This window comes from Pagrus major, chromosome 7, assembly GCF_040436345.1.
Source record: "Pagrus major chromosome 7, Pma_NU_1.0".
Taxonomy (NCBI): domain Eukaryota; kingdom Metazoa; phylum Chordata; class Actinopteri; order Spariformes; family Sparidae; genus Pagrus; species Pagrus major.
Window position 1 is genome coordinate 12,106,883 of NC_133221.1, and position 27,711 is coordinate 12,134,593.

A 27,711-nucleotide genomic window follows, 5' to 3' on the forward strand; every position below is an offset into this window, starting at 1 on the left:
AATGAGTAACTGTAGTTATCAAATAATCGTAGTGGGGTAAAAGTACATTTGCCTCAAAAACGTAGTGGAGTGGAAGTATAATGTAGCAGGAATTGGAAATACTCAAGTACAAATACCTTACATTTGTACTCAAGTACAGTACTTAAGTAAATGTACTTAATTACATTTCATTGCTCTTCACGGGGAAATATTGTACCATTTACTCCACTACTCATCTGATAGCTGTTGTTACTAGATATTTAGATTATACATACAAGTCATATGATCATGAGCTTGTGATCAAATCATCTGTAATAACAGTCCAATAAATTATGATAAGTCACTCACAGGTTTTTCTTTTTCATGCTTTTACTTTAGATACTGAAAGTGTTTTGTATGTAATACTTCTGTCCTTTTACTGAACACTTTGAAGGAATAACTTTATTTGTAATTTAGTATTTCACACTATACTAATAACTTGTTACTGAACTTGTGAACATGCCTACTGCATATCTATGGTTTTCAGTTTGACCTATTCAAGATCTTTACTGACATAAAAGTCATGATTTATGTACAACAATAAAAAATACACCAGTTCAAGTAAAAGTCTGGAATACAAGATTTTGAAAGAGCTGAAATACCAAATTTATTTTCACAAACGACTGTACAAAAACAAGATGTAGGCAACAAGCAGACAAACAAGATACAACTTCAGTAAAGAGATGGTTTATTTATGTTTATGAATGTATTATTACTGAGTCTCATTAGAGTATAATAAAATAGATTTAGAGGAAGTAATTATTTATAAGAAAAACAACTCAAAACAGGACAGTTTGCATCATCGCCCAGATTAATTAACACGGTCTCTTCTCTGTCACTTTAATTGTTGATCCACTTTAGAATTCCTTCTGAAGATCTAAAGAGAAAAAAAGGATAAAAGAAAACTGATTACATGAAAAAGCAAACATCTTAAAAGTTGCTCCCCCCTCATTTCACCTACTAAGAATAAAACGTACCACTTTTTCTGAGGAGGTCTCCTTTCCATGAACGAGCCATTCCATCCAGAAACTGATCCAAGTGTTTCACATACTTTGCCAGGCTTGTTCTTTTGTAATCTGGGAAGAAAAGAAATCAGTAAAGCTGAGCAAATAATTAAGAATGAACTAAACGTCATCAGTTCTCACTGGTGGTTATAGTATCTCAATATGCCTAAAATTCTGATTTCAGAATTTCACCTCTGATCTTTCGTCTCTCTGTTGCATCCTTCTCATTTTCCTTGTCATTGGTGTCCTCTGACTTTTCTTCCTCTTCCCCTTCCGCTTCCCCTTTTCTGGGTCGATCCAGCTCCTCGCAGATCAGACTAAACAAAAGAATAGTTTTAACATCAGCTCTGACGGGTGTCCAACACTGCAAACAACAGAACACGAGACACTGAATTCTCTGACCTTACCTGATTGTTGGCACGGCAAAAGGATCAAACGTGTCTAATTCTTTGAGGTCAATGGGAACAGAAATGCGTCCTGGTCAGAGTTCAAAGGAGATAGGTCACAGTCAGACTCTGTCAGCGGTGTATTCACTTTACCGTCGAGTTTAAATATTAGACCTCTGCTCACCTGTTTTGGGATGGACACTGAAGGGGCTCTTCAGCAAGTGGTTCACCCCTTTACTGACATTCACATCAAGCCGAGGGTAACAATACTGCAGCATGATTTCTTTCTCAAAGTGTTGGCCCTTTTTCGCAGTGCTCTGGAGGAAAAAAGATTATGTCGTTTTGCCGGTGTTTATTTTAAGCCCTCTCACTGTAGTGTTTAGAAATCAATTAAAGGTTCAACACGAACCTGTTTCCTCAGGGCTTGTTCCCTGATCAACTTCCAACGGCTCTCAGGTTTCTTCTCGTTTTGGAAGTCCTGCTGTAACTCTTTTCTCACATGTAAGCGCTGAGTTAAGGTCCAGTTCAGTTACTTCTGAAGATGTTTCTACATCTTGAAAATAAATTTTTTGTTTCAAAACAGAAAAAAATACTATTGATATCTGAATCACATCTGAGAATAAGAATGTGCAGCATATTGTGAAAAGGATATCTTCAGGCACGATTGCCAGCACTTTGTCTATAGATTCCTTGCGGCCAAGTATGTCCTGGTCCTGTAGAGCATACCGGGGAAAGTATTGCTCCACCACCGTCAGAGACTCTCTGTTGAGATGCAGGAACAGACTCATAAACAGTTGAAGCAGCAACATCTGTCAGAGGCAAAAACCTCAACACAAGTTAAACACAAAGAGAACAATCAGTTAAAGCTTTAAACTGGCAAAGAAAATGATTTGATTCTTACCTGATAAAAGGATGAATTGGATCTGAGAGCACAACTTTCTTCACCGTCTCTTCACCTCCCTGTAAAACAGCAGTGAATAGAAAATCACATCAACAATGTTGATAAGGATTGCCTGACAAAAACTTGTCAATATTCTGTGGTGGAGAAGTTTTGTTATAGAGACACGGTTTCAAAATTACAGTATCAAATACAAGTATCTTTGGCTTTTTTGCACTGCAATTTTGTTTTACTTATCAGCCGCCAACACCGATATATCTGATATAAAACCGATGATTTAATGGTTGGGCACTAGTCTGGATTATGTGAGAGAGGAACACACTGATACGCAGAAACCTAATGTATAACTGTCACCTGTTTTCTGAATAAAGACTAAAATATAATTACCTTAACCAGGCTGAGGTATTCTGCGACTGCAGAGCGTGCTGCTACAGAGAGCTTCCTGGCAGCTTCGTCACACACCCAGCAATGCACTCCTCTTCTGCCAGAATAAACCCACAGCAGGTGCTGGAAACCAAAGTCATCTGGAATATCACATGAATAAAAAAAAATGTGTTTAATGATAATTTATCCAACATGTAAAGATAACATGAGTAGATGCACGAAACAAAATCAACGACAAACCTCGAAGAGCTCGGTCCAGGATTCGAATGGCGATGGTCATCAGGGTCCAGCACTTGGAGCAAATGTCTGCAGCGCTTGAATAAGAGTTTGTGGTTACCTCAGTGATTTGACTGTCGGGATATGCTGAATTACTCATATGTGGAATAAACTTTACATTTACCTGCAACAGCTCCTGACATCGTCGTAATCTGTCATATCTATATCAAACACCAGCTCCTTCTCCAGGGCCTGGAAGGTTCCTGACTTCACCGTGTTGTGTTGACTGGGCTGTGGGTGACAAACATGACACTATATCCACATGGCTTCAGTGACAGAATAACCCTGGGGAAGCATAAGTAGAGACATGCAATCTCACCCTATGACTGTATACTGCTCCAACATCAATCTTGTAAGGGTTCATCTTCTGCATTTCCTTCTCCAGCTCGTTTTGTGTGCTGAACGACTGGTAGCGGACGTAGATGTCATCTTTGAGTGTGAAGGAGAACTCTCGGTTCTGGAAGTAGTTCTTCTGTACTGAAGTGAAGAAGAAAAACAACAACACATAAGTCTGCTATAGTGATGGTTGCTCTTTCACCCAGGCATTGAAGGGAACACAGGGCACCAAACGAGACAGGACTCCAGCTTCACTTGCTAACACTACTTTAAGCTAGCTTTCCTAGCCTGTTAAATCAGGACACTCACCTCCTCCATAGTTCAGCCAGCGATAGTACTGTGCGAAGGGGAACAGCCGCCGGTAGTACAGCGGTAATAAGTCCGGCAGACAGGCCGAGTCATAATCTGAGGACGGCATTACCTTACAATGGTGTGACAGTTGTAAAATTATGTAAAATTGTCAGCAAAACGCTAGCTTGCTAGTGCTACAGGCTGACAGCTCGCCGTGTTGTTTTACACCAAAGGTAGCGCGGGAAAACGCTTAAGCAGAGCAATGAACACACACACACAAGGTTGAGACAATTACGTCACTGAAACCGGAAATGTATTCATTAGTAAATATATATTTCCCCCCAAATTATCTTCTCTGTTTGCTCAGATACGAACTGAAAGTTACAGGAAAATAGAAATAAGAGAGTTCATTAACGATCGTTGAGCTCTTATTGAAGCTTGACTCAACCTTGTAATATTCGTCCTACAACGAAAAGGAAGGCGGAAGTGTCATCGGGAGAAGAGAGGATCATGGGACGTGTAGTCATCTGGTGCAGGTTTTTTTTAAAGTTACCTTTAAATATATACATTTATGCATTTTAAATGTTGTTATTATCACTAAGTTGGTACATACATTTTTTTAAATGCAAATTTGGCATTGGTGGACGACCATCTTTATATCTCCCCCAGAAAATCTGGATGACAGTTTTCAGTTGTAATGTCTTTCTAATAAAAAATTAAATTTATTTGGCTAATCGTGGCATGCATTGTGCTCCAAGTTACATGAGCCACCCACTTCCCCTTGAAAAGTAGTGTACAGTAGTGTATATCAAACTCTATAAAAGTGCATGCATATTGTCCTTAAGCAAACATATGGGAACAGTGTAATAAGTAAAATACAAATATCATAAATATAGGTACAAATAATTAATATAATGATAATAATAAAATGAATACAGTACGTAAAGTAAAACTAAGTATAAAACTTACAACGTAAGCTTTATTACAATAAAAAAAAATACAGTCCAGCAGTACATTTTTGTGTCAGAAAAAGGTGTTGTATATGATTTAAACTCATTCAGGCCTATGTGTTTTGAAGTTGGGGGGAAACCTCTAAGACTCAAGCTTTATCTATTTAAGTTTCTGAAATCTGCTCCTGTTCTGAAAAACTATTGCTGCTCATTTCTTGCAGCACTGAGGTCTTTTCTTTGGACTTTGTTGTTTCAGAGTAGTATTCTCCTCTCACTCCAGCAACCAAAAGATCACTGGGTCCTTTTAAAATGTGATTTTGTTTAGGCTGTAATTTCTTCCCTTCACCTTTAGAGGGCAGTACAGTTTAATGGGAATATTTACAGGGTTGCCACACTGAGCCCCATTTCAGGAAATGCAATGTTGATTTTACATTTTTCTGAAACATTTGAGGCTACATGAAAACAGATAAATAGAAGTCAAAATCTCAGCTGAGGCCAATAACATGCACAAATACTCTCTGGAAAGAAATGAAAAACAAAAGGGACTGTTTTGTAGAGACGGCCTAGGATGCAGAGTCCAGTATACTTACATTAATCAGAACTGTCCGGTTTTGTTTCTTTCTTGTTAGGTTGGTCAGATTTATGCCATTCCCTCTTCAGTCAGACACTGTTTAAGATCAGGTGAAGTCAAGGACAACCTTTGCTTTGACATTTGAAAAGGGCACTTTTGCTTTCAAGACAAAAAGGGGCACTACACACCCGTCTGGGTGGTTCGCTTAGTCTGGTGGCAACAGTGATTGCTTAATGATGCAGCTTTAATGTTGTTTGTCCAGGCAGAGTCTCAAACTCCAACTGAAGTGGCGCCGTTCTTGTCTGCTATCGTTCTTCTGATAGAAAATATCAGTCACTGTTTGCACCGTGGCTGTACATTAAATATAAACACACTTTCTCTCTAATTTCTTTCATTCTGCCTTCATTTAACACAAAATGGAACTTTGACAGAATGTAAACGTCAAGACGTTTTGCATGCAAACCTTTTTAAATATAGCGAGGCTGCCATCAGATGTATTCAATCAAAAATCATCCTCCCTGAACTTGCAGCATGCGAAATGTAGGCTATGTGTAAAGCTTTTTAAGCAACGTAATAATTTAATCCATGTCAGCGTGTCAATATTGTTTTTGCACAGCTGAATAACCAAGACACTTGATTCTTACGCACTCCATTTAATCCATTTAGTTTTGAAACAGTTGTCAGACAGCTGAGACAGATCCTGAGAGTGACCACTTCCTTCGACCATTACAGTTACCCAGCTGGTAGCATAATTTCCTACAATATGTGAAATACCTGTGTGCTAGATTAATATAAACAAACTGGTTTCTTCTTTGCAGCATCACTGAACTGTGTCACATTCGAGGGCAATTAATAGACAAGCATTGCCAGTACATTTCCGCTTCATGATTGCACTTGTATTTATGGTAATATTCTTTAATCACACCCTGATTTACATAATGCAAAAGCTCTCAACCACATCTTACTTGAATTATGTAAATTATTTTGCTGCAAGCCATAGGGGATGTGATGGTGTTTGTTCTCGGGTCCCGTCTTAGAAATGATTTGAAATGGACTTGTGATTAACACCCAGCCACAATTTTAGTGCAACACGGTAGCTTCAGATGTAAAGCATTGCTGCCCATCTCTACGTTGCTATACTTGAGCTGTCACGTGTAGTAAGATATCCTACTTACAACTTACAAACATCTACTGACACAGACACACACACACACAACTCTAAATGTCAGTGGGGTAAGTTAGGTAAGGTGAAACAGGGTGAAAAGGTAAATCTTATAAATCTAGGTCAGGCGGTCATCAGGTGCACGTTGGCCAGCTCTATAGGTCAGTATGTTGGCTGCGCATAAGGAGTCATAGTTTTGGGATGATATAAAAGTCACTGCGTCTTCAGATGACGAAAGTGCTCCACCACCTCATCAGGTGCTGTCACCTTTCATCAGGAAAACATTGGTAACTGAAGGGTCGACCACAGTCTGCAGTGATGCTGATCACATGATTCAAAAGGCCCAAAACATGTCAACCTTAACTCCAACATCAGGAATACACATTTGGTCTAAAATGATCCTTAAACATGCTAATTCACTTTCTTTAAGAGAGTGAGAGGAGAAGATTGATGCCTCTCTCATCCCTGTGCATTAACTTTGGAGCTGGAGCCCAAGTCACTTCACTTAATTTGGCATAAAGATTGGAAGTCGGGGAAACAGCGAGCCTAGCTCACTTCAAAGTTCAAAAATATGTCTAACAGCACTCTTAAACTTACTAATTAACATGTATTTAATTTGCCTAAGTACATAATGTAACAAGACTAGCAGCTCTGGGAGCACTACGGTGCTTTGAGCTAAATGCTTTAATCAAATAACTTAAATGTTTGCAGTGACAATGCTTAGATGCTGATGTTTAGCAGGTCTAATGTTTCATGTGTAGGTACTAAGAAAAAACTACAGCTAAGACTGATAGGAATGTCAAATAAGAAAACTGCTACTACAAGTAATGTTATCCAAAGATGGCGCCTGCTGACTAAGGATAAGGTTCCTGTCTGCTAGGTTAACGGTTAAAGAGCCAATAAGCATAATTCCCAAAATGTGTAACTTAAGACTCAACGCCTCTCATCGATCCTTCAAGATGGAAGTTTCAAATAACAAATATTCTATTTACAGAGAAGAAAAGGAAATCTAAAACAATGATAACCAAAATCTGGAGGGAGGCAGCAGCATACGTGTAAGACTGTTTCACACACTGTTCGTTTAGTCGCACAAAGAGATACAGTAAGACCACTTAAAGGGAGAAATGGAGCATGTTGTAGTGAAGCATTAAGTGCAAATAGGCGTAAGTGTTAGCGTGTTATTAGTGTATGATGTACATATGTGTGAGGGGAGGGAAGTGAGCACAAAGATAAACATTTCAGTGAAGCAAGACAGAGAGTGAGACCACGTTTCTCTCTGCACCTGGCAGCAGGTGCAATTAATGTCCCGATTCAGGATTTCACGCTATACATTAATGGCATCAAAGAGCCGTCTGTGACAGCCGAGCAGTTGTTTCCATTTATGTACTGCACAACTAGCCATGCTCCACTTCCTTTCCAAATGGCTGGAACTCTCTGGTATACTTCAGATTGATGAAGCCATCTGTCATCTGTTTGAGGTTGGGAGCACTTGGCTGTGTACGTTACATGCACATATAATCAAACACAAATATATATATATGTATATATATATATATATATATATATATATATATATATATATATATATATATATATATACATATATATATATATATATATATATATATATATATATACACACACATACAGTCAGTTTCATGTAAATATAATTGATGCATCCTCACATCGCTGCGTCACACAGTTGGTTGGAAGCATTTACCAAAAACACAAAGAAGTAGATAATAGAGAGACATTAAGGGTAATTTCTGATGAGCTGGATTTCTGTGTGATGTCATCCTTTGAACCTTTTCATAGACCCTGTCATTTTTAACCAGTTCGTCATTTGACCAAAGGTCATGTAGCTGAAGTTTTGAACTCTGAACTCGGATATTACAAACCCGCAAAGCTAACAGTGCTGTTGACACAAGTCAGATAACAGACCATCATCATGTTTTCCACGGAGAGAACATAAAACCCCTTTTTCCCATGTATTCACTGTCATCAGGTCCTCAGTGACTATTAAAGGAATAGTTTGATAATTTGGGAAAAAAGCTTTTCACTTTCTGTTTCCAGTATTAGATGATAAGATCAACATTCTTGGAGTTGCCACTGACTCACTGGCCAAGAATACAGTCTAGCACACAACAGCTCATAACACCACTTTTACATTTGTACAGTACAAAAGTAAAAGTGGTGTTATGAGCTGTTAATAATAACTTGTTATTTTCTGAGTTGTAAAGGTGCTGGAAGGCAGAATTTTATACCTTTGGACAGAGCCTTTTCTTTAACATCTGGGCCACAGCTACCATGAGGCCAGATCCTTGTTTTATTTATCTATTTAGGTTTTCTGTGTGTATACAAGCTTTTCAGTTTCAATTTGAATACTTTTATGCCAAAAAGTGTTGTATTCCTGTCAGTGTGGACGTGGCTTTGACACATAATTTAGACTTTTGTATTGGGAAATAATATTTACATAAACTATAATTGAATAGTTGAATGAATCAAGTAAATATGAACAATCCAAATAGTTAAAACTAGAGACCGTCTTGTCATGGTCTCAACACATCATATTGTAAAACATGGCCATCAAATAATTATAAGCAGGAAGTAGGCCACAATATTTCCCCCTGAATTTAAGTGGAATATAAGTAGAAAGTAAACATGGAAATACTCGAGTAAAGTACATTTGTATTGCAGGATTTCAGTAAAAATCCTTAGTTACATGGCACCAATGGAAATACCCTGGGTTTGTCCCTGCACCATTACCAACATGATGATGAGACCTCGTGCACTGACTGCCCTCCTCCTCCTCCTCCTCCTCCGGCTCGCGCACTGCGCAGCGCTCATTGGCTGGCGCGACAATATAAAGTTCCGCAGTGATCCCCTCACTGACTGTTGCTCTGCCTCACTCACTCACTGACTCACTGACTGACTGAACCACATCAGGGACACAGCGCGCAGAGAGGATTTACAAAAACTTCATCACCTCCACGTCTTGTTTCTGCGCCACCCTCCGCTCGGCCACTTCAGCTCCACCATGAAGGAGAGGAGACTCACGCAGCCGTGTGTAGCGAGGTGTAAACTGGTGCTGGTCGGGGACGTCCAATGCGGTAAAACAGCGATGTTACAAGTCTTGGCAAAGGACTGCTATCCAGAGGTAAGAGATCTGTGCGCAGCGTTGGATACTGTGGGCTGATCGGAACAAATATTGATTATTTGAATTACAGGTCATGTTTGTTCAATCCAATTCCCCCCTAGAGGCAGAATAAATATACTTTAACACTCCCTGAAGGATACTTTTATGTGTTTACAAGACATGCAGCAAATCAGTGGTACCTAATATTGAATTAATAGTGATTATAATAAGATCTGATGCCACATATCTGATAGTAACAACTGGACTGGTATACATGTGTCTTAAAGGATATTTGATTTAGAATAAAACTAGAGTGAGATCATTGATCATACTGTATTATCTTTGAGCTGAGCCTTTGTATTTAATTAAAGATAAGTTAATCACCATTTTAAGACAGGGGTGTCCAAAGTGTGGCCCGGGGGCCATAGGGTTCAAGTTGGCCCCCAGATGTTTCTAGTGAGAAAAAATGTAAAAGTTTGTTTAAAGGGGCACTTTGTAGTTTTTGGAGGATAAAATTCAAAATCTGAATTTTAACTCAAATATAATATATAATTTTTTTTCCCCGTAAGTGAATAAACAAGCTGTTCTCAGAGGAAAATAAGGTTCGAAGCTAGAAAGGTGGCAGGGTCCGCCAAAGATAAACAAAGTAAAACAGTATGAAATGATGTTGTCCTTTAAGGTCAGTTTGTTCAGTCATGAGTATGGAGACGGTTTGTTTATTTAGTTTGTTTTGACATAAAAAAAAATCAATCAATGAATATTTTTTTCTGCCCCAAAACTACATAGTGCACCTTTAAAAAAAAAAAAAAAAAAAAAGTTTTATTTTGTGGAAGGTAAAAAGGCTCTTTAAATATGTAGGATCCCTTATTAGTAATTATTTTTCAATCCTTGAGACATTTTGCATTTTAACAATACTCCTGGCTCTCCAAGGGAAAGTTCAGTCATATGGAGAGATTGATGTGTCTTTCTATTGATTTAAAAATATATATTTATACTGTATATTCAATACTTTTTGACCTGTAATGAGCACTTGCTCTTGTCCTCTATATGACTAATCAGTCAAAGACAGGTGATATGCTCCCTAAGCCCTTTCCTTTGTTCTTCATTTCCAGACTTACGTCCCCACTGTGTTTGAGAACTACACAGCCTGTCTGGAGCTTGAGGAGCAGCGTGTTGAGCTCAGCCTTTGGGACACATCAGGTGAGGATTAAACTCTGATATTCTTTATACAACTGACTCTTGTACAAAGCTGTTATCTCCCCTCCCCTCTATCTATTTGACTCAGCCAATTTAAAATTCGCCCCCCTGCTTTGATGGTCAATGTTTGTGTGTGAGTAATGAGTGAGGTAGTTTCAGTACTGTATTCATGGGTCGGTCTGTGGAGCTTGTTTACCCTCCCAACACTGTAGTGAGCCTGCATGGAGCCGGGTAAATTGAGCTCCGTCTCAGTCATTGTTTTTACAAACAGTGTTGTTGCTGTTTACTCAGACTTCACTATCTGCCAATCCTGTTTTGATGCAGTTAAGCAGCTTTTCACTGGTGTGAAATCTGCTGAGAGATCTTCCTTGGTGGATTGGTGCAGGCCTGAGCAACGAGGCTGCCTGGATTAAGCCTGCCAAAATCCACAGTTATGCATGGAGAATCATGCAAAATTAATGGGAAATGATACAGGCAAGCAATTTTTCAAAAAAGACCTTGCAATGAAGGGTAAACAGGGGCCCAAATATGACAAATACAACTGAACCTTTAACTGGAATATACTGTAAAATCCCCAGTTTACAGTATATATTCACACATGCATTACATCACAGCTATGTTTTAGTCAGATGACTGGTTTAATCCTCAACTTGTGCAGTCTGATCTGTAAGATTTTGAAAATAAAACTGTAACTACAGTATTATTGGAAATTTCAGCAGTTTATATATTATATATTCTGCACAGCCTGTAGTATTATTAAAGGTCAACTCCACCAATTTTACAGATTGAAGTGTGTTTACAGGTCTTGGGGAGTACTTCTGCATATGTGGGAAAAAAAAGAAGTTTAAAGCCTTTTGTGGCTCCAGAGGAAGATGCACGTAATCTGTTAAATTACCTCCAGTGATGTCACTCAGTGGCTAAATTGCATTGTGGGTAATGTAGGCATCAGGTTTTAAAAAGTAGTCCACTGGTCTAATATTGCACCCCTATACTGTTGGACTCATTATGGACAGTTTAAAAACAAATGATCAAAATAATAGCAGCAGAACTACAAATAACTCTTTTAAATCACACATTATTCTTCTTTTTCAAAACCTGGCACCTAAATATCTTAGTGTCAAAATTTAGAATAACCAGTGATAGAATGTAACTAACTACAATCTACTTAAGTACAATTTTGGGGTACTTTACTTGAGTATATCCACTCACTGCCACATTATTCTTCCACTCCACTACATTTATTTAATAATCATAGTTTCTAGTTGCGTTGCAGATTCAAATTATTCAGCGTTAATAGGTTGTTACTTGTGATTTGTATCAGATAGTGTTGTGGGCAGGACACAGAGTCTGTTTTCAGTTACATGTCTTGCTCTTCTTATTTAATTAACTAAGAGAAGCCAAACAGAGTTTCGTTGTAACTGGGTATAATCACAGTAAAGATCTGAAACTGTATCTGAACACTCCAAAACTTAAAGATATTCAGTTTACAGAAAAGCAGCAAATCTGAACATTCAAGAAGGTAGAACCAAGAAATATTTGGCACATTTGCTTGAAAATAGCTTGCCTGCTTGATTGCTGTTTAATTGTTTTGTCTGTGGATTAATGGATTATTCAATTCAAAGGATGTGTGGACTGATCTTTTTACTGCTTTTGATGGTAAAGAGTTCAGCTACATGTTAGTTTGTTTCTCTTGTATACTTGTATATGGAGCTAATCTTTTGAGTAGGTAACCAGGTGATTCAGTGAATTCAAGCCCCTTGAGCCTGTTGCTGTAGTATTCATGATTTCACCCATTTAGTGCATTTTCTCCATATTTTTCGCCTTCACCTGGTCAGCAGTGCCGTTTGGAACTTTTCATCAGACAAACTCTTGATTAGAAGTGGATATAAGCAAGAGTGGTGTCAAAAAACACTGCTTTATCATAACAACTGTTTGTATATCCGCAGTCCTTAGTCTAACAGTTTTCCCTTTTTGAATGACAAATACAGACTATCGTTACCTGGTGGTAGTGAGACCCAGTATGCCGTCAGCTGTAGTTTTTGCAGTGTGTTCACATGCGTTTATTTTTGCCGAGACACAGGCGCCACGAGGCGACCCAACAGTAAGCCTTTGTCGCTACTGGGTCTTTGATGTCGGTTTGGTGTGTCAGGGCCCTGAGGAGAAGAAGTCAAGTTATCAAAACTCATAGTAGGATAATTTATTATATCCAAGAAATTTGGTTTTAATTCTCTGCAAACCTGTTTTATAACAAAGACTAAAACAAAAGTTATTGTAAGTAAATAATTTGGGTCAATTTTATCATAAATTCATACGAGAGCTGCGACTATAAGTCAATTAATCAATTAGTTAATCGACAGAAAACTAATTGTCAGCCATTTTGATAATTGAATAATCATTTGATTTACTTCCAAGCACAACTACCAACAGGTGTCTGGTTACAGTTCCTTTAATGTGAGGATTTGTTGCTTTTCTCTGTTTTATGTAAGAGCCTGATATTGGTACCTCACAGATATATTGGTAGCAAATATGAAACCTTTTTTTTGTATATATACAAGAGATTACAATGCAGAAAAAGATGCTTTGGGTAAGATTAGGCTGATTATTACATTCCCAGTGAAGTGTTCTCTTTCAGTTCAGTCTTGTGCAATAAAGTTTGTTGTTAAACTGTAAAAAATCCTGCCTCCATTACATGTTTGTAACAAGTGTTTAACAACCACATTTGAGGGGTCATTGCATAAATGTGTGTATATCGGCATCAGCCCTAAAAATTGAGTATCGGTTGGCTGTATTTTAAATCATTGTAAACTGAATATCCATTTGTTTTGTGCTGTTGGTTGAACAAAAAAAGACGTTTGAAGACGTCACCATGACCTCTGGGAAATATAGAGCATTTTATAGACATTAACTGTCAATTAACTGAGAAGATAATCTGCAGATCAGACATTTGTTTCAGCCCTGATGCAAACACTTCACAGTGTCACTCCTTGTTTTTGGATCCAAAATGTCTGAAATGTTTGTGACCATTGTAAGTCGCTGTTGTGAAAATGTATTGTGGGTCGTGTTAATAGGTTAATTGACATGATGACTTTAAACCTACAGAAAAAAATTATGTAAATAGGATCAATAAGAGGAGCTATCCGCTCATGTATGGATTGATTTCATAACAGCACTGGCTGAGGCATTGTGCTCAGAGGAAGTTGAGCAGTGCCAGTTGGCCTGCAGAGGGGTTGTTTCACAGGGGAGAGGGGGATGCCTCATCCATACAGGGGGTGGAAGTCTCTGAGAGTGTGGGCAAGCATGTGTGTGTGTGTGTCTTACTATGTGTGTGTGTGGCTGTGAACAGAAGGCACAAGTGAGGGATACTGAGAGAAAAGATATGCATGACCTCCTCACTGCCTTATGGTGTGTGCCGCCTAAAAAAAAAAAAAAGGTCTTATGTAACCGAAACCAGCAGTGAACTAATGTAGGTTTGTGTGTTTGTCTCCCACGGAGTAAAAACTTTCTGGACAGTCACCCTTTCCAGAGGAAACATTGCATAACACCTATTTACATTTGCAATACACACAAACAGACAGTTCCTGTCGCTCTTAATGTTTCTTTCCATTCTCAGTCTTTGTTATGTTTATTTATAAAGATTTTTCTTCCCCAATCACAGTTTCCTCAAGCCAAAGTTGACATCTTCACATCTTTGTCTGACCAACAGTCTGAAAGCCAAACATATTCAGTTTAAAATCACATGAGATAAAGAAAAGCTGCAAATACATAGAAATTAGGGTGACGCTTTTCTAATAGGCATTGGCAAATGGATAATAAGGCCCTTATAAGATTCTTGTTAACATTAATATGACTATATCAGTGTTAATAATTATGGAAGCCCTAAAGGGCCATGCATTCATACAATTTATTTCCTCTGTTTTCCCGTGATAACGAGTTAATTTCATTTGTTTTCTCGAGATCTCGAGTTATTATCTCGAAATAACAACTGTCGTTTTCCCGAGATAACGGGAAAACAAACTCTCTTTGTTTTCATGACTGAATAAACTGAATAAACAAACTGACCTTAAAGGACAACACAATTTCATACTGTTTTACTTTGTTTATATGTGGCGGACCCTGCCACCTTTCTAGCTTCAAACAGTGTTCTGAGGACCTTATTTACCTCTGAGGACAGCTTGTTTGTTCAGTCATGGAAAAAAACAAATATCTGAGTTTGTATTATTACCTCATTAATATTGTAAATATTAGAATTCTGAGTCTGAATTTCTCTCCCAAAACTACATAGTGCTCCTTTAATGTAAAGCGTTACCAAATTGGGTGAAACTAGAGAATGTTTGGTAAATCAATCATCCAAAAAATCTGCAGCAGATAATGTTCGCTCAAATGAAAGGGTGGTTTATGTGCATGAGTATGAGTTGACATCTTCAGATCTTCTTGTTTTGTCTGACCAACAGTCTGAAAACTAAAGATGTTCAGTTTAAAATCACATGAGATAAAGAAAAGCTGCAAATACTTGAAATGTAGGTGAAACAAGATACTTTTTTTTTTTTTGGTTATTTAACTAACTAAATAATCGACAAATCGTTTCACCCCTAATTTCATTGTTCCAGCTGTCTTACCCCAATATTATATCATCTTTCACATACAAAACAGTTACTTACAATTGAACATTTCACCTCAGCGCTAATTTTCTCACAATAAAAACATCTCATTTCCAGTCTATATTGCATCTCTAATATTGCATCTTTAATAAAATAGAAGGCTCCAGCTCCTTCCATTTTCTGTCTGTCTGTAAGAGTAGAGAGGGCAGTTTCCATGCATCAGCTAATGTTCGCTCAACTGAAAGGCTGTTTATGTGCCTATGTTTGTTTGTGTGTCCAGGCAGGGGGCTGCTAATGTGTGGGAGGTGGTGGGTGCTAGAAGTTGTGTCCTCTTTAGATCTCTCTGCCTCCTCTTTCTCAAGCCTTACATCACCCTGGATAGTTATGTGACGGCGCTTTTGATTCCCACTAAAAAATATGTTATTGATAGGTTGGCGTTGTATAAGTTTAGCTGTCCTACTTTGCAGATTTAAGTTAAAGATTCAGACAGAAGGGCCTTGAAATTTAAAGTTTTTCATTAATGTCTCACAAGACGGCCAATTTCATCACGACAACATGATTGTTAGTTAGTTCCCGGTTGAAGCTTATTAGAAGTATCTATTCCTGATATAATTACACCCTCTTATATTCACAAGGAAATCTTCTAGTGCACATTTGGCCCTTGAGGACAGGAGTAGGAAATTAAATCTTGGTGCTGCTGTGTGGGGAGTGATTAGGTGGCAGAGGGAAGACAATAGAAAGCGGACATCCTGTCAGTCTGTTTTTAGCACAGAAGCCTTCCTGAGAGCTAAAATACATATATATAGCTGTGCCATTTATGGAAATGTGAGGAAAATATGTTTCTCTTCCAGCAGGAAAATATGTTTCACACCATAATTCACATTCTCATAGCTGAAGTGTCGTATTTATGAGACCGCAATCAGACTTGTCTGAGTGAGCTGATGAATAGTGAATGTGGTCGTTTTAAGGAATTGGTTTGTTGGGTTGGGCAATGTATCAATATTATATCATTATCATGATATGAGACTATGTGTCATCTCAGATTTTGGGTATTGCCGTATCCATCCATCCATTCAGCCATCCAGCCAGACAGCCAGCCAGACAGCCAGCCAGCCAGCCAGCCAACCAACCAGCATGTTTGAAAGTGTCTCTCAAACTGTATGTGATACTGAGCGACTTCAAAGCATTATTAATAAGACACAAATAGGATAGAAGCTTTCACAGCCACTGATGAGCAGAACAGCCATCTCGGATATTAGTGGCCATGTTTGATAAAGTGCCTCTTCTGACTTTACACATCAGAAATGCAACTTCCAGTTGAAATTGCCGTCTGGGAGCTCAGAAAATCCGACCCTCCAGCTCTAAATGGAGCGAACCATTAGATTACAATTTAAAGTTTAGGACTGATTGGCCACGAGGGGCGCTGCAATTGCAGTTCAAATGTTTGACTTTTAAAACTATGGACGTTATGTTAATATTATAGCGTTATGTTGTGAAATAGCCTTATGAGGAATAGTTCAACATTTCAGGAAATATGCTGAAAGTGAATGAAAATAGAGAGCAAATAAATGTGTTTCCCATGATGTCAAACTTTTGGCTTCAGGAGGAATACCTTTCGATGACCTAGCTATCCTTTCCTTATCCTTATTTTTGGATACAAACACATTCATTTATTTAACAGATTCAATTGCATAATTTGTCTCTTTTGGCCTCTGATGCTGAACATTCAAGCCAACAAAAAAACTCAGTATCCTGTGATGATAATTTGGCTTCACAGGACATCTGGTAGCTTTTTTTTTCCTTAGACAAAAGTTTGGTAAAAAAAAAAGTTTGCTGTTGACTAATAATGGAAAGATGTGATTGGTGCAGAGTTGCACAGCCTGTGACTCAGTCAGTGAGTTTACTTTACTGGAAATATTCTTCTCAGTGGGAAGGCATCAAGCTTGAAGAAATGATTTGCTCTCTTATCAGTTTGGCAGGGGTGTACGTGACTGTTTGTGTTCGTACTGTGTGAAAGTGAGGAGGATGATTGTGATAGAACATTATAATACTGTCAGCTGGATTCAAACCGTAGAAAGAGACATTTTTTGTCTACTTCTGTGTGCTGACACGTCGAAAACTTGAGTCAGACTTTACATTTTCAGAGCGCCCACGTTCCTAAACCACTTTAATAACATCGTACGTTCTTCTTGTCCCTTAGCTACATAACATATTTCTAAGTGTGTGTGTCCTGACTGTCCTCTGTCTCTCCAGGTTCTCCGTACTACGACAACGTCAGACCCCTCTGCTACAGCGACTCAGACGCAGTGCTCTTATGCTTCGACATCAGCCGACCAGACACAGTAGACAGCGCGCTGAAGAAGGTACTTATATTATTATAAACTGCTGCAGTGTGAACATGACAGGCTGACAACACCACAATCTTCATTTTAATCGGTTTCATTTTACTTGTCCCATTTTTTCTTTTGTGTCATCCAAGTTTTTTTTATAAGTTTTTCCACTATACAAACTATGGGATGTAATTCAACACATTACAATAAGTGGTTGAAGAATGATTGACAAAGCAAACAGAGCAGATCTGCACACTAGTCAAACAAACCTCTGCCAAGGCCCAACAGTCCCCTTAAATTCAACCAAGCTTAATCCAATATCAAATAACACACATTTAATCCTTGTACTCACTAATAGAGACCAGCCACCTAAATATGTCTGATTGTTTTCATCAAGATCCATTCATTATTCCCAGAAACTAACAAAAATGTTGAAAAAAACGCAATATAAATTAAAGTCAGAAAGAATTCCTGGATCCTCACCAAAAGTTAATGTGCTCTATTCCGGACCGAGACCCATCCTCCATCCAAGTTTCGTGGAAATCCTCTCATTATTTTTTATGTAATCCTGCTGACAAACCAACCAACAAACGAACACGAGCAAAAAAACAATATGGATTGAAAAAAATATGATATGTACAGGATAAACCAAGCAGCACATTTTCCTGAAGAAAGTAGAAATATTATAATTCCTTTTCTTTCTTTATGTACATTAAAAAAATGTGACCATACTTCCTTAAACTTCCCTCGGTAGTTATTAGTGCTTGCGATTAACGATTTGAAATAGGCAAAGTCTCTTTCACAACTTTAAACATTTGTTTGATCATTTGCGTCTACATCCCCAAATTGCAAAGATATGAGTTTACAAAAACATGATTGGTTGGCTTCAATGATGTTCCTGGAGCAACATTACTTATGATGTTGCAGGATCAACACCACGATATCAGATGGTTCGTCAATAATCTGCCCCATATTCACTCTTTATATGTTTTAGATTAAAAAAATACGTGACACCAGTTTGTCTTCTCCTCACAGTGGAAAGCAGAGATCCAGGACTTCTGTCCCAGCACGAGGATCCTACTAATAGGCTGTAAGACAGACCTGCGCACAGACGTATGCACGCGCATGGAGCTGTCCAATCAGAAACAGACTCCCATCTCCTATGAACAGGTTTGTTCCATGACTACCTTTTCCTCCTGTGTGTCATTTTAAGTCTTCCGTCTAGACTCATAGAAATCCCCCTTCGTTTTAATCTCTTACTCAGTGTCACATACTTTCCTTCCTGAAGGGTTCGTCCATGGCCAAGCAGCTCGGAGCGGAGACTTACCTGGAGTGCTCCGCCTTCACATCAGAAAAGAGCATCCACAGCGTTTTCCGTACTGCAGCTCTGGCCTGCATGAACAAACTCCAGCCTGCCAACAAACCCAGCCCGGTCCGCCGCCTCTCCAAGAGACTCCTACACCTGCCCAGCAAGACAGAGCTGCTCTCCTCCACCTTCAGCAAGGACAAGTCCAAGAGCTGCTCCATCATGTGAATACTGCTGAGATCACGCTGGGAAAAAAAAGGAAAGCAAGGACAAGGAAATTGATGCCAGGGTGTGCAAGGGAAAGAGAGCAATGATCTCTCTCCTTTGCAGCATCCTCCCCAAAACCGTCCTGTCAACCACCTCGACTGCTACACCCTCTTTATTCAACTCTGACTCTTGGATCATGACCCGTCACCAGCACACAGTCAAGAGACAGAGTTAAAAAATGTTTGATGTTGAAAATGTTTCTGATCATTTAAATATACTTGTAGAAAGAGAGCAAACAGGCACTTTGAGGTCTGTTAGATTCCTCGCATGAAGAGACGCAGCTTGAATAAGGTCCTCCTCTCTACGAGGAAGTGGTTGTAAACGCTGACTGCATTAACCTGATGAGACCCATTTGAAATTCTGATAGCGGCGCCCTCTCCCATCCATCTCCCCATCTGAATGTCTCCTTAAGGTCACGATACGGGCTGAGTGACGAGATGAAATGTAAAATTTGACAGTGACAGGAAGTGGTATCTACGGAAATGCGGCTCAGGGAATTTAAAACAGCGCTCCTTGAAGACATTATTCCTCCCCCCCGCCGACCCCTCGCAGGGTTTCATTTGGAAATTAAAGCTGAAGGAAAAAGGGGGAGAGAAGGGAGGGATTTGGCAAGCAAGAGTGTTTATTTGCAAAGGCAGTGGGAGGACGAAGTGAGTGCAACATCTAGAGGAGCGCAATGTGACTCAGCACTCACATGAGCCACGAAACCGTCTAGGGTGGACGTGTTGTGACAAAAACAAACACAAAAGCCCCGAGCCTTGTAAAGACTCTCTTGAGCATGATTTTGTCAGATCTCCTTTCATCACCCGTCACCACAGCAGTCTTAATTGTTCAATGTTATTAACCGTAAGGCTTGATTTTAGTGATGCATCGTCTCATTGTTCCTTGCTACTTTAACAGCTGCTTAATGGATCCCAGTTTTTTGATATATGTTCCAGAACAAAGATTTCTTTTTACACAAGCCAAACCAGACTGATTTATTTTAAGGAGTCATAGAAATCTTTGTTTTTGAATCCTCTGTCTCACGGATATTTCGAGATAAATAGTCCTCAACTCTAAACATGGACTGTAAATGTGTTACGTGGGCCTGCTTCAGCGAGCTCCAGGTGCTGGTTTAAGATGAATTTTTCATTGTTAACAGTTATCTAAGATGCCCCTGCTGACATTTCCAGCCTGGAAAGCTGCATTAACACTAAATGTCCCTGAGATGATCAGTGGGAAGGTTGAGTTGAATAACACAATTACACAGGCTGGACCTGTCTGGAGAAAGAGTTTTCTTTTTATGCTTTATAGATATTCTGATTTTATTTTTGCAACTTCCCAGGAAATTATTCTTGACATTGTCCATTTATTAAAGGGTAAATGCACCAATTTTACACATTAAAGTGTGTTTGCAGGTCTTGAGGAATACTCCTGCAAAAAAGTAGTATAAAGCCTTCTGTGGCTCCAGGAAGCTGTATGTGTCTGATAAAATGCCTCCAGTGATGTCAAGTTGCATTGTGGGTAATGTAGGTGCCAGCTTTTGAAACACACACACTTTTGAGGGTAATTTATAAAAAAAAGTTAAGAATAGATTTGATTGCGAGCATTTTTCTTTTTCAAATTTCTATAGATAGCGTGATAAAATCGTTATCGTGAATTTGTTTGGCCACGATGATTGTGTAGTTAAAATCTGATGTCGTGACAGCCCTAATTTCTAATTTAATGGTGCCTACATTACCCACAATGCACCTTAGCTACTGTGTGACATCACTGGAGGCAATTTATCAGGTTACATGCAGCTTCCTCACCGAGACCTGTAAACACACTTTAATGTGTAAAAATGGTGATATCACCCTTTAAGTAGCTTTTTTTTAATGTTTCTATTTGCTCGTGGATCTCTTTCAGTGTTTTTTGTAGCTGTTGATGTTGTTCACTTGAGTCTTCTGGCATTAGCAGCTGTTGACAGCTCGGCTAATGGAGAACTTGATGATTAGTAGGTCTGCACCAAGAAGCCCGGAGATCTCTGGATGTACAGAACACTGGGATTTCACGTGTTGCTTAGCAACAGTGTGAGCGGGGCTCCTGCCTCACGGAGAGAGGGAGGGATGGTTCTCCGAGAGGGCGCCTCACCTTTTATTTGTAGCATTAGACAGAAGCCACTGCGAAGGTGACGGCTGGACATTTCAGGGAGCAGCGGACTGCTCATGATCTCGACATGGTTTTAAAGACCGCACGCTGGTCGCAGCCACGAGTGGGTTGTTGGAAACAGCATGACATCTAAAACATGTCTTCTGTAGCTCTGCTTCAGTCTTTATTTTTTCACTTCTTACTCCAATCTGGTGCATTGTGCTTTTCTAAACAAACTCCATTTGGTTCAATACGGAGCCACCATTTTACAGTTTTTCTCTTGCTCGTTTTGTTGTACATATCTTCCTCATAAAACTGTTTATTAGAAACCCCTAAAAAGAATGTTACTGAAGCAAAACAAAATGTTTTATGTCAAGTTGCCTGTTGTGGCTTAAATTATTGACTGAATTCTGTATTTGTTATTGTCATACGTTACTTTCCTTAAATCTTTATTTAAATAAATATGTCTGAAGTTCATTTACAGTCGGTGTTTATTTCTGTGTTAAACTTAAAAGTAAAGTCGATCTTAAACCTTAATGCATGTACTGATCACTGGTTATGAAGAAATAAACATTGTGGGTAAATACTAGGGTTGCACAGTTAAAGGAGACCTATTATGCTCTTTCGTTATTTTTCCCTTTCCTTCAGTGTTTTATATAGATTGTTGTGCATGTAAAAGATCTTGAAAGTAAAAAAAAAGGTCAAAGTCTGCACCAACAGAAGCTCCTCTCTCCCAAAGAAAACACTGCTCCTGAAACACCTCGTCAGTAGTCCCGCCTTTTATTCAATGACTTTGTGACATCACACTACGTCACCATGTCACACATTCGCGTAATTTATGCCTAGCAGCTAGTTTGGCACTTAAGAATCGATTTAGCACAGCTGCTAGCGGTGCTGGGTCAGACGTGTGTGAGCTGACCAATTAGAGTAGACTTGGTATTTGCATGTTAACCTATTCTAGTAGTAACCCAAAATAAAATTATGAACCTGAAAATGAGCATAGCATGTCTCCTTTAATTGAAATATTATCAAAATTGCAAATCGCAGGAGCTGCAAGTTTTTGATGAAGGTAAAATGTGTCACAACATACTATTATAAAAAGATACATACTCTCCAGACATAAGGGAACATGCTTGTTTGGTACAGACCCCAGCAAAAGTAATAAAATCATTTTTTATAATTTTCTATTGAAAATTAAATGCAAAAACCACCATTCCCATGAGAAATGTGACTCATGTCATAATTGGAATATCATGTATACATGTATACATCAGCACTATATATTTACACGTTCACATAAGATATCAGAAAATGTCCATTTAAGTCATTTTTTTTTATTTCTGCACTGTTTTATTCTCATCTAACAAACAGGACTTTGCAACTGTATCAAATTAGAACAAACGACTATTTTGGTAAATTAATCTAATTCAAGGCTCCCTGTGAGGAAGAAAGACTGATAGCTTGGCAGCACATAGTCTATTTTGTCTACACAAAGAATGATAGACTTATTTCTCGGGTCAAGGGCACAGTGGTTGGCATCACATTCATAGTAATCAGTCCATGATGCAGATAAAACATATACGTCTTAATGAAAGTCCAACTGATTTAATCTACAATAGGCCCACAATTCCTGCTAACTCTCTACAGAAAAATATAAATGGCACCAGCCTAGCTCTAAAATTGAGCGCAGTCATATTTGTATTCAAACAGATTTCCGGACATCAAACTGAACTTTTTAGTTCAGTCCCTCGGGACTGTGTGGCCTACAATTAGATGATGACGGAGGCGACACAGTATGGTGTCAAAGCGAGCCCGTGGATGTTACACCGCTGAAGCATGAACACGGCCTCAAGGAATCAGCCCTTCCCCCGCAACATGCTACATACACACATGTCTAATGCCCCATGCCTACATCGTGTTACATACATAATTAGTTGTGAAAACTTGCCACTTTCTATTGTTTTGTTTGTTGAAAAAAGGAGATTTGTTGTTGGATACCATGTTGTCCTACTTAAGCAGCCCAGGATGGACTTGCATTAACTGATATGTCATTCACAGAGTTTGTACGTAGAGTCCCTCCTAAGATTTATTATTGTGTGTAAGAAATGTCTGAGCTAAAGACATTAGTGTAATGTTGTGAACAAGAGGACTCTGGTATCACAAGCATTAACCTCCAAAATGCCATTTTAAGGAAAGTAGATTATATATTAAACTATATTAACTATATTACATGGACTGCCAATTTGTAGGTACGGCTTCAGAGTTAATACTATTATGTAACTAAGTTGAGATACTGGTGAGTCCTTTCTTTTCATGCCACTTTCTACTTTACTACGTTTCAGGGGAAAATATTGTTCTTTTTTACTCCCATGTAAACACTTCCATGAGGAGAAAGTATGATGTTTTGTTATAAATAAAAACAGTATATAAGTACATATAGATGTATATAAGTAAGGGTGAAAAACAATAAACAGTTAAGTCAATTCACAGAAAATTTATTGACACATTTTTATTGCAAAGATGTCAAACATTTTATGTTTCACGCTTGCCAAATGTGAAGATCCTTTTTTTCTTGTTTTTTTTTTCTCACTTAACCGACCATCCTTCCTGACCTCCGCCACTATATTTGCTTTGTCTTTCTCTCGACTGATACGGGCTCTTATCAGGATCTCTGTGGCTGCGTCCTGCTGTCACACTCTGACCCTTGATAATACAACATGGAAGTAGAAGCTGAATGTTTGCCATTCCTGAGCTATCAAACACAGGATGCAGCAGTGGCTCATGACCTCCACATCCTTTAACTCTGTACAGTAGCAGGTGATGAGGAAATTGTGAGAATTTACTCTGCAACACCAGTCTCAGATATATTAAATCTCCTGTCTCCTCAACATTGATTTTCTACAGCTGGAAATAGTGGTTTGATGGTCTCTTGGATAAACAGGGCTGCCAGCCTGTCTGTCTACAACACTCCTCTCTCTTATCTATTCCTACAGTTTCTCTGTCTGCTTGACTGTCTCACACAGATACATGCATAAATACACACATGTATCAAAAATTGGCCCATGTGCATTACATGTCCCTGTAAATCAGATAAACCTCCGACAAAGGCTCACTGAGCCTGTCATATGGCAGCAGGTTGCTCCAAGGCATGATTATACTGTACGACAGTAGAGGATGAGGAACTCAAGCACTGCTGTGGTTCTCTGACAAAGACTGCACATTCTTGGGTGAAGCTATTTCACTATTTGTGTTGTTTTTACTGCAGACTACATGTTTAAAGTGATAGTGAACATTTTTAGAATACACGTATTGGCTGAGAGAGGTGGAGATTAATACCATGTGTCATGTCTGTGTGGTAAATATGAGGCTAAAGCAAGCAGCTGAGCTAAGCTAGTTATTATTTTTAGTTTCCAGTATCCCAGTCTTGCTAAGCTACGTAAATAGCTGCTGGCTGTAGTGTATTTACCGGACAGATATGGCAATTTTATGGATTTTTTTCTTTTTTTCGCACAAGTTTACCAAAATGAGTTTTATCAATTGTGTATGTTGAGTGTTTATGAAGCATGTTTTACGATGAGCCAACAGGGAAATCAAACTCATTCAGTAAAAGAGAATCTTGAATTTAGATTGTGTACAGTTGTATTTTTCTGTTTGGTAGGGAAAACAGAAGTGGGAATGTTTTCTAAACCAAAATTCTGGCCATATATTACAAATTGCCACTTTAACTAAGGAATAGTTTGGGAACAATTCGGGAAATACACTTATGTGCTTTCTTGTCGAGAATTACATTAAAAGATTGATGATACTGTTTGTATGTGTGGCTGCTAGTTAGCATAGCTTGTCTTAGCATAAAGACTGGAAAAATCTAGTCATGCTCTGTCTAAAAGTAGTGAAATTCGATTCTCTAAAGCTTACAAATTAACAAGATATTTTTTGTTTATGGCGGGTTTGTTGGACTATTTTCTTGGCCCAGCAGATACTTACCTTCACTGTATGGCCCTCTTTACATTACGTTCTCCGAATCTTAGAAATGGGATGCTGCTTGCTCTGCTTCTGGGTAGAAGAGATGTTCTGTTTTTGTTTTTGCTTTATTTTTTCTAATTCGATGGAATAGTGTCATTGCGTTTGTATGCAATAACATTTAACTTTCTTTTTACTTGACGGTGAGAATATAAGAAGAAAGAAACAGGAGGCTGCATGCTGATTTATTGATAGAATTACCTCCCTGTCCAGGACATTTTCTGAAAATCGGTCCATGCTTGAAAAATAGATTTGTACAAGCCATCAATGACACATGTATGGCACTGACATATTTGATGTAAACTAATGAACAGGTCAGCAGCAAGCGATCTGTGCGGTCTAGACATGTGTCCCTTCCTCCCTGCATGGACAGGTGCCTGCAGCAGAGACGGTGAGACTGCGGAGGATCAGGATCTTGAACCGGAGTGAGGATGATTTAGGGAAGAGTGCTGCCATCTGAAACCCTCTCGGGAAGTCAGAGAAAATGGTTGCAGTGCAGCGAGGCTCATTACCACATAAGCACATCATCTATCAGATGTGGCAGCACAGACACATATAAAAAAAGCACACACATGATGCAGTATCACACACACATTGCACAATCAACCTATCAGACCTCTCCTGCACGGCAGCGGCAGGGAAGGTAGCAGAGGAGCTGAAGGGAGGATGGGGGGTTTGTAAAGCTATGCTGCCTGGTTACTGATGAGCTATCTGCAGACTGACATATAGGTTACATTCCCTTATATGCTTGCCTGCACACACACACACACACACACACACACACACACACTGCCACAGCTGCTCTGACAGTGTCGTAACTCCTGTCTCTGATGGAAAATGGGGTTGTATGTCAAAGGCTCAGCTGGCTGCAGAGTGACATTTTCCACTTTCCCATATGAGCATCTGCCTCTGGTTCAGTCCTGCAGACACGGCCACTACGATGTCTCTCTGTATATTTTTGTATCAATTTTCCACCTACTGTATGTCTGCATAATACAAGTAGTAGAATCAACACCATGTTTGTAAGGAAAGGCTACAGCCAATAACCAACTAGCTTAACATAAAGATTGGAAACAGCAGAGATGTGGACTCAAGTCATTTTGACCTGAACTCGAGATGACTGTTTTTTTATATATAAAATTGTATTTACATTTATCAATGTACAATGTACACTTTAGCATCAACTAAGAAAGGCCCACAATTTTACAGACAAACTTACAAAAATAACATATGGCAACACACATTTATACCACACATCAAACAAATAAGCCTAACTTATAAGCTTTTCTCAAACTGTCCATTTCTGCGGCACTTCTATTCACCCTCTATCTGAACACTGAGGTGTAGTGCCTGTCTCTTTAACTAATGACTTGACTTAACTTGACACAACCTGCGACATGACTTGACTTGCCGAAGATAAAATGACTTGGGAGTTGATTTGAGACTTGAGACCAAAGGATCAGAGTCACATGTCTGGGAAACAGCCAGGCTCTGTCTTAAAGAAACAAAATCCATCTCCCAGCACCTCGAAAGAAACACATTATCTGTTGTATGTTTGATCCTGGAAAAAAAGTCTAAAAAAGACAATTTATGGTTTTACAGGGGATTATGTGCTGTCCGATGAGCATATATATTAATAAGAGAGTTTTAGTGCTGGTAAGCGGATTATTTTTACCTTCAGACAGAGCATGAGTTAGCTGTTTCCCTCCTGTTTCCAGTATTCATGTTAAGCTAAGCTCCTGGCTGTATATTCACCAAACAGATACAAGACTTGTAACGATCTTGAACCATTCCTTGAACGTCCTTTTTAGCTTTTCAAACACAAACTGTCATTGTATATTCATATTAAAATTATGGTTATTTCTCTCTCAGATTGTTTGCATGTGTCTGGATTGTTCTGCCATCCCTCCTCTACACAAAAGACTAGACAGCAGCAGCCAGAGCCGGCACAAAAATAACAAAAAATCAAAGCTGAATCTTTCTGATTGTTCCAGACTTATTGAAGTGAAGTTTCTTTCAATCAATCCGTCCTTCTCTGTCTCTCGGATTGTTCAGTCCAAAGCTGTTCGGATGTGACAGGTCCAGGCTCTCAGTCTGGGCATGTCTGTGTGCTTTGGCCGACTCAGTGAGGCACACAGACATCACTAGACAGCACACACACGGCCTTTCTATAGCCCCAAACCCTGAGGACCATCTCACATTAATATTAACCACTTTAAGCTGTATTAGCATTTGCATACAGTGCGTATTGTCCTGAAAATCAAATCAAACATTCATTCGTCTGTGGTTCTTTGAAATTAAATCTATTTATCACGGCTGTAAATTCTGTCATTCAACCAAGTTTCTTTGTCTCGTGTCTCAGATGTGCCTGTGCAGTCCCATTATCTGTACGTGTGTGTGTGAGAGAGTACTGTATGTGCAGCTAAGGGCATCCATGCGTGATGATGTACATGTGAATTGGTGTATGAATGT

General features: G+C 38.9%; 2 protein-coding genes across 2 annotated transcripts; one reads left to right on the plus strand and one right to left on the minus strand.

The window, feature by feature from the left end:
- Positions 1-600: 600 nt before the first annotated feature.
- On the minus strand, positions 601-3,832 carry prim1 (DNA primase subunit 1). The gene is made up of 13 exons (XM_073470512.1): positions 3,612-3,832; positions 3,286-3,443; positions 3,091-3,197; positions 2,931-3,004; positions 2,694-2,830; positions 2,310-2,368; positions 2,059-2,170; positions 1,818-1,907; positions 1,593-1,725; positions 1,430-1,499; positions 1,215-1,339; positions 996-1,094; positions 601-895 (listed from the first exon to the last, which is right to left on the minus strand). Exons 1-13 carry the CDS (start codon positions 3,718-3,720, stop codon positions 876-878), a joined length of 1,293 nt encoding a protein of 430 aa, XP_073326613.1. The 5' UTR covers positions 3,721-3,832; the 3' UTR covers positions 601-875.
- Positions 3,833-9,167: 5,335 nt separating this feature from the next.
- On the plus strand, positions 9,168-21,696 carry LOC140999556 (rho-related GTP-binding protein Rho6-like). Its single transcript, XM_073470019.1, has 5 exons — positions 9,168-9,433; positions 10,525-10,612; positions 17,461-17,570; positions 18,573-18,707; positions 18,826-21,696. The coding sequence occupies exons 1-5, from the start codon at positions 9,314-9,316 to the stop codon at positions 19,069-19,071; spliced, it is 699 nt and encodes a 232-aa protein (XP_073326120.1). The 5' UTR covers positions 9,168-9,313; the 3' UTR covers positions 19,072-21,696.
- The last annotated feature ends 6,015 nt before the right edge of the window (positions 21,697-27,711 follow it).

Excerpts from the sequence above, each read along its gene's own strand:
- prim1 (XM_073470512.1), bottom strand. The coding sequence starts at position 3,720 with ATGCCGTCCTCAGATTATGACTCGGCCTGTCTGCCGGACTTATTACCG. Across the intron at positions 1,500-1,592 it reads CAGTGTCCATCCCAAAACAG|GACGCATTTCTGTTCCCATT; the intron begins GTGAGCAGAGGT and ends AACTCTGACCAG. Across the intron at positions 1,095-1,214 it reads AGAGAGACGAAAGATCAGAG|ATTACAAAAGAACAAGCCTG; the intron begins GTGAAATTCTGA and ends TTTTCTTCCCAG.
- LOC140999556 (XM_073470019.1), top strand. The coding sequence starts at position 9,314 with ATGAAGGAGAGGAGACTCACGCAGCCGTGTGTAGCGAGGTGTAAACTG. Across the intron at positions 17,571-18,572 it reads TAGACAGCGCGCTGAAGAAG|TGGAAAGCAGAGATCCAGGA; the intron begins GTACTTATATTA and ends TTCTCCTCACAG. Across the intron at positions 18,708-18,825 it reads CTCCCATCTCCTATGAACAG|GGTTCGTCCATGGCCAAGCA; the intron begins GTTTGTTCCATG and ends TCCTTCCTGAAG.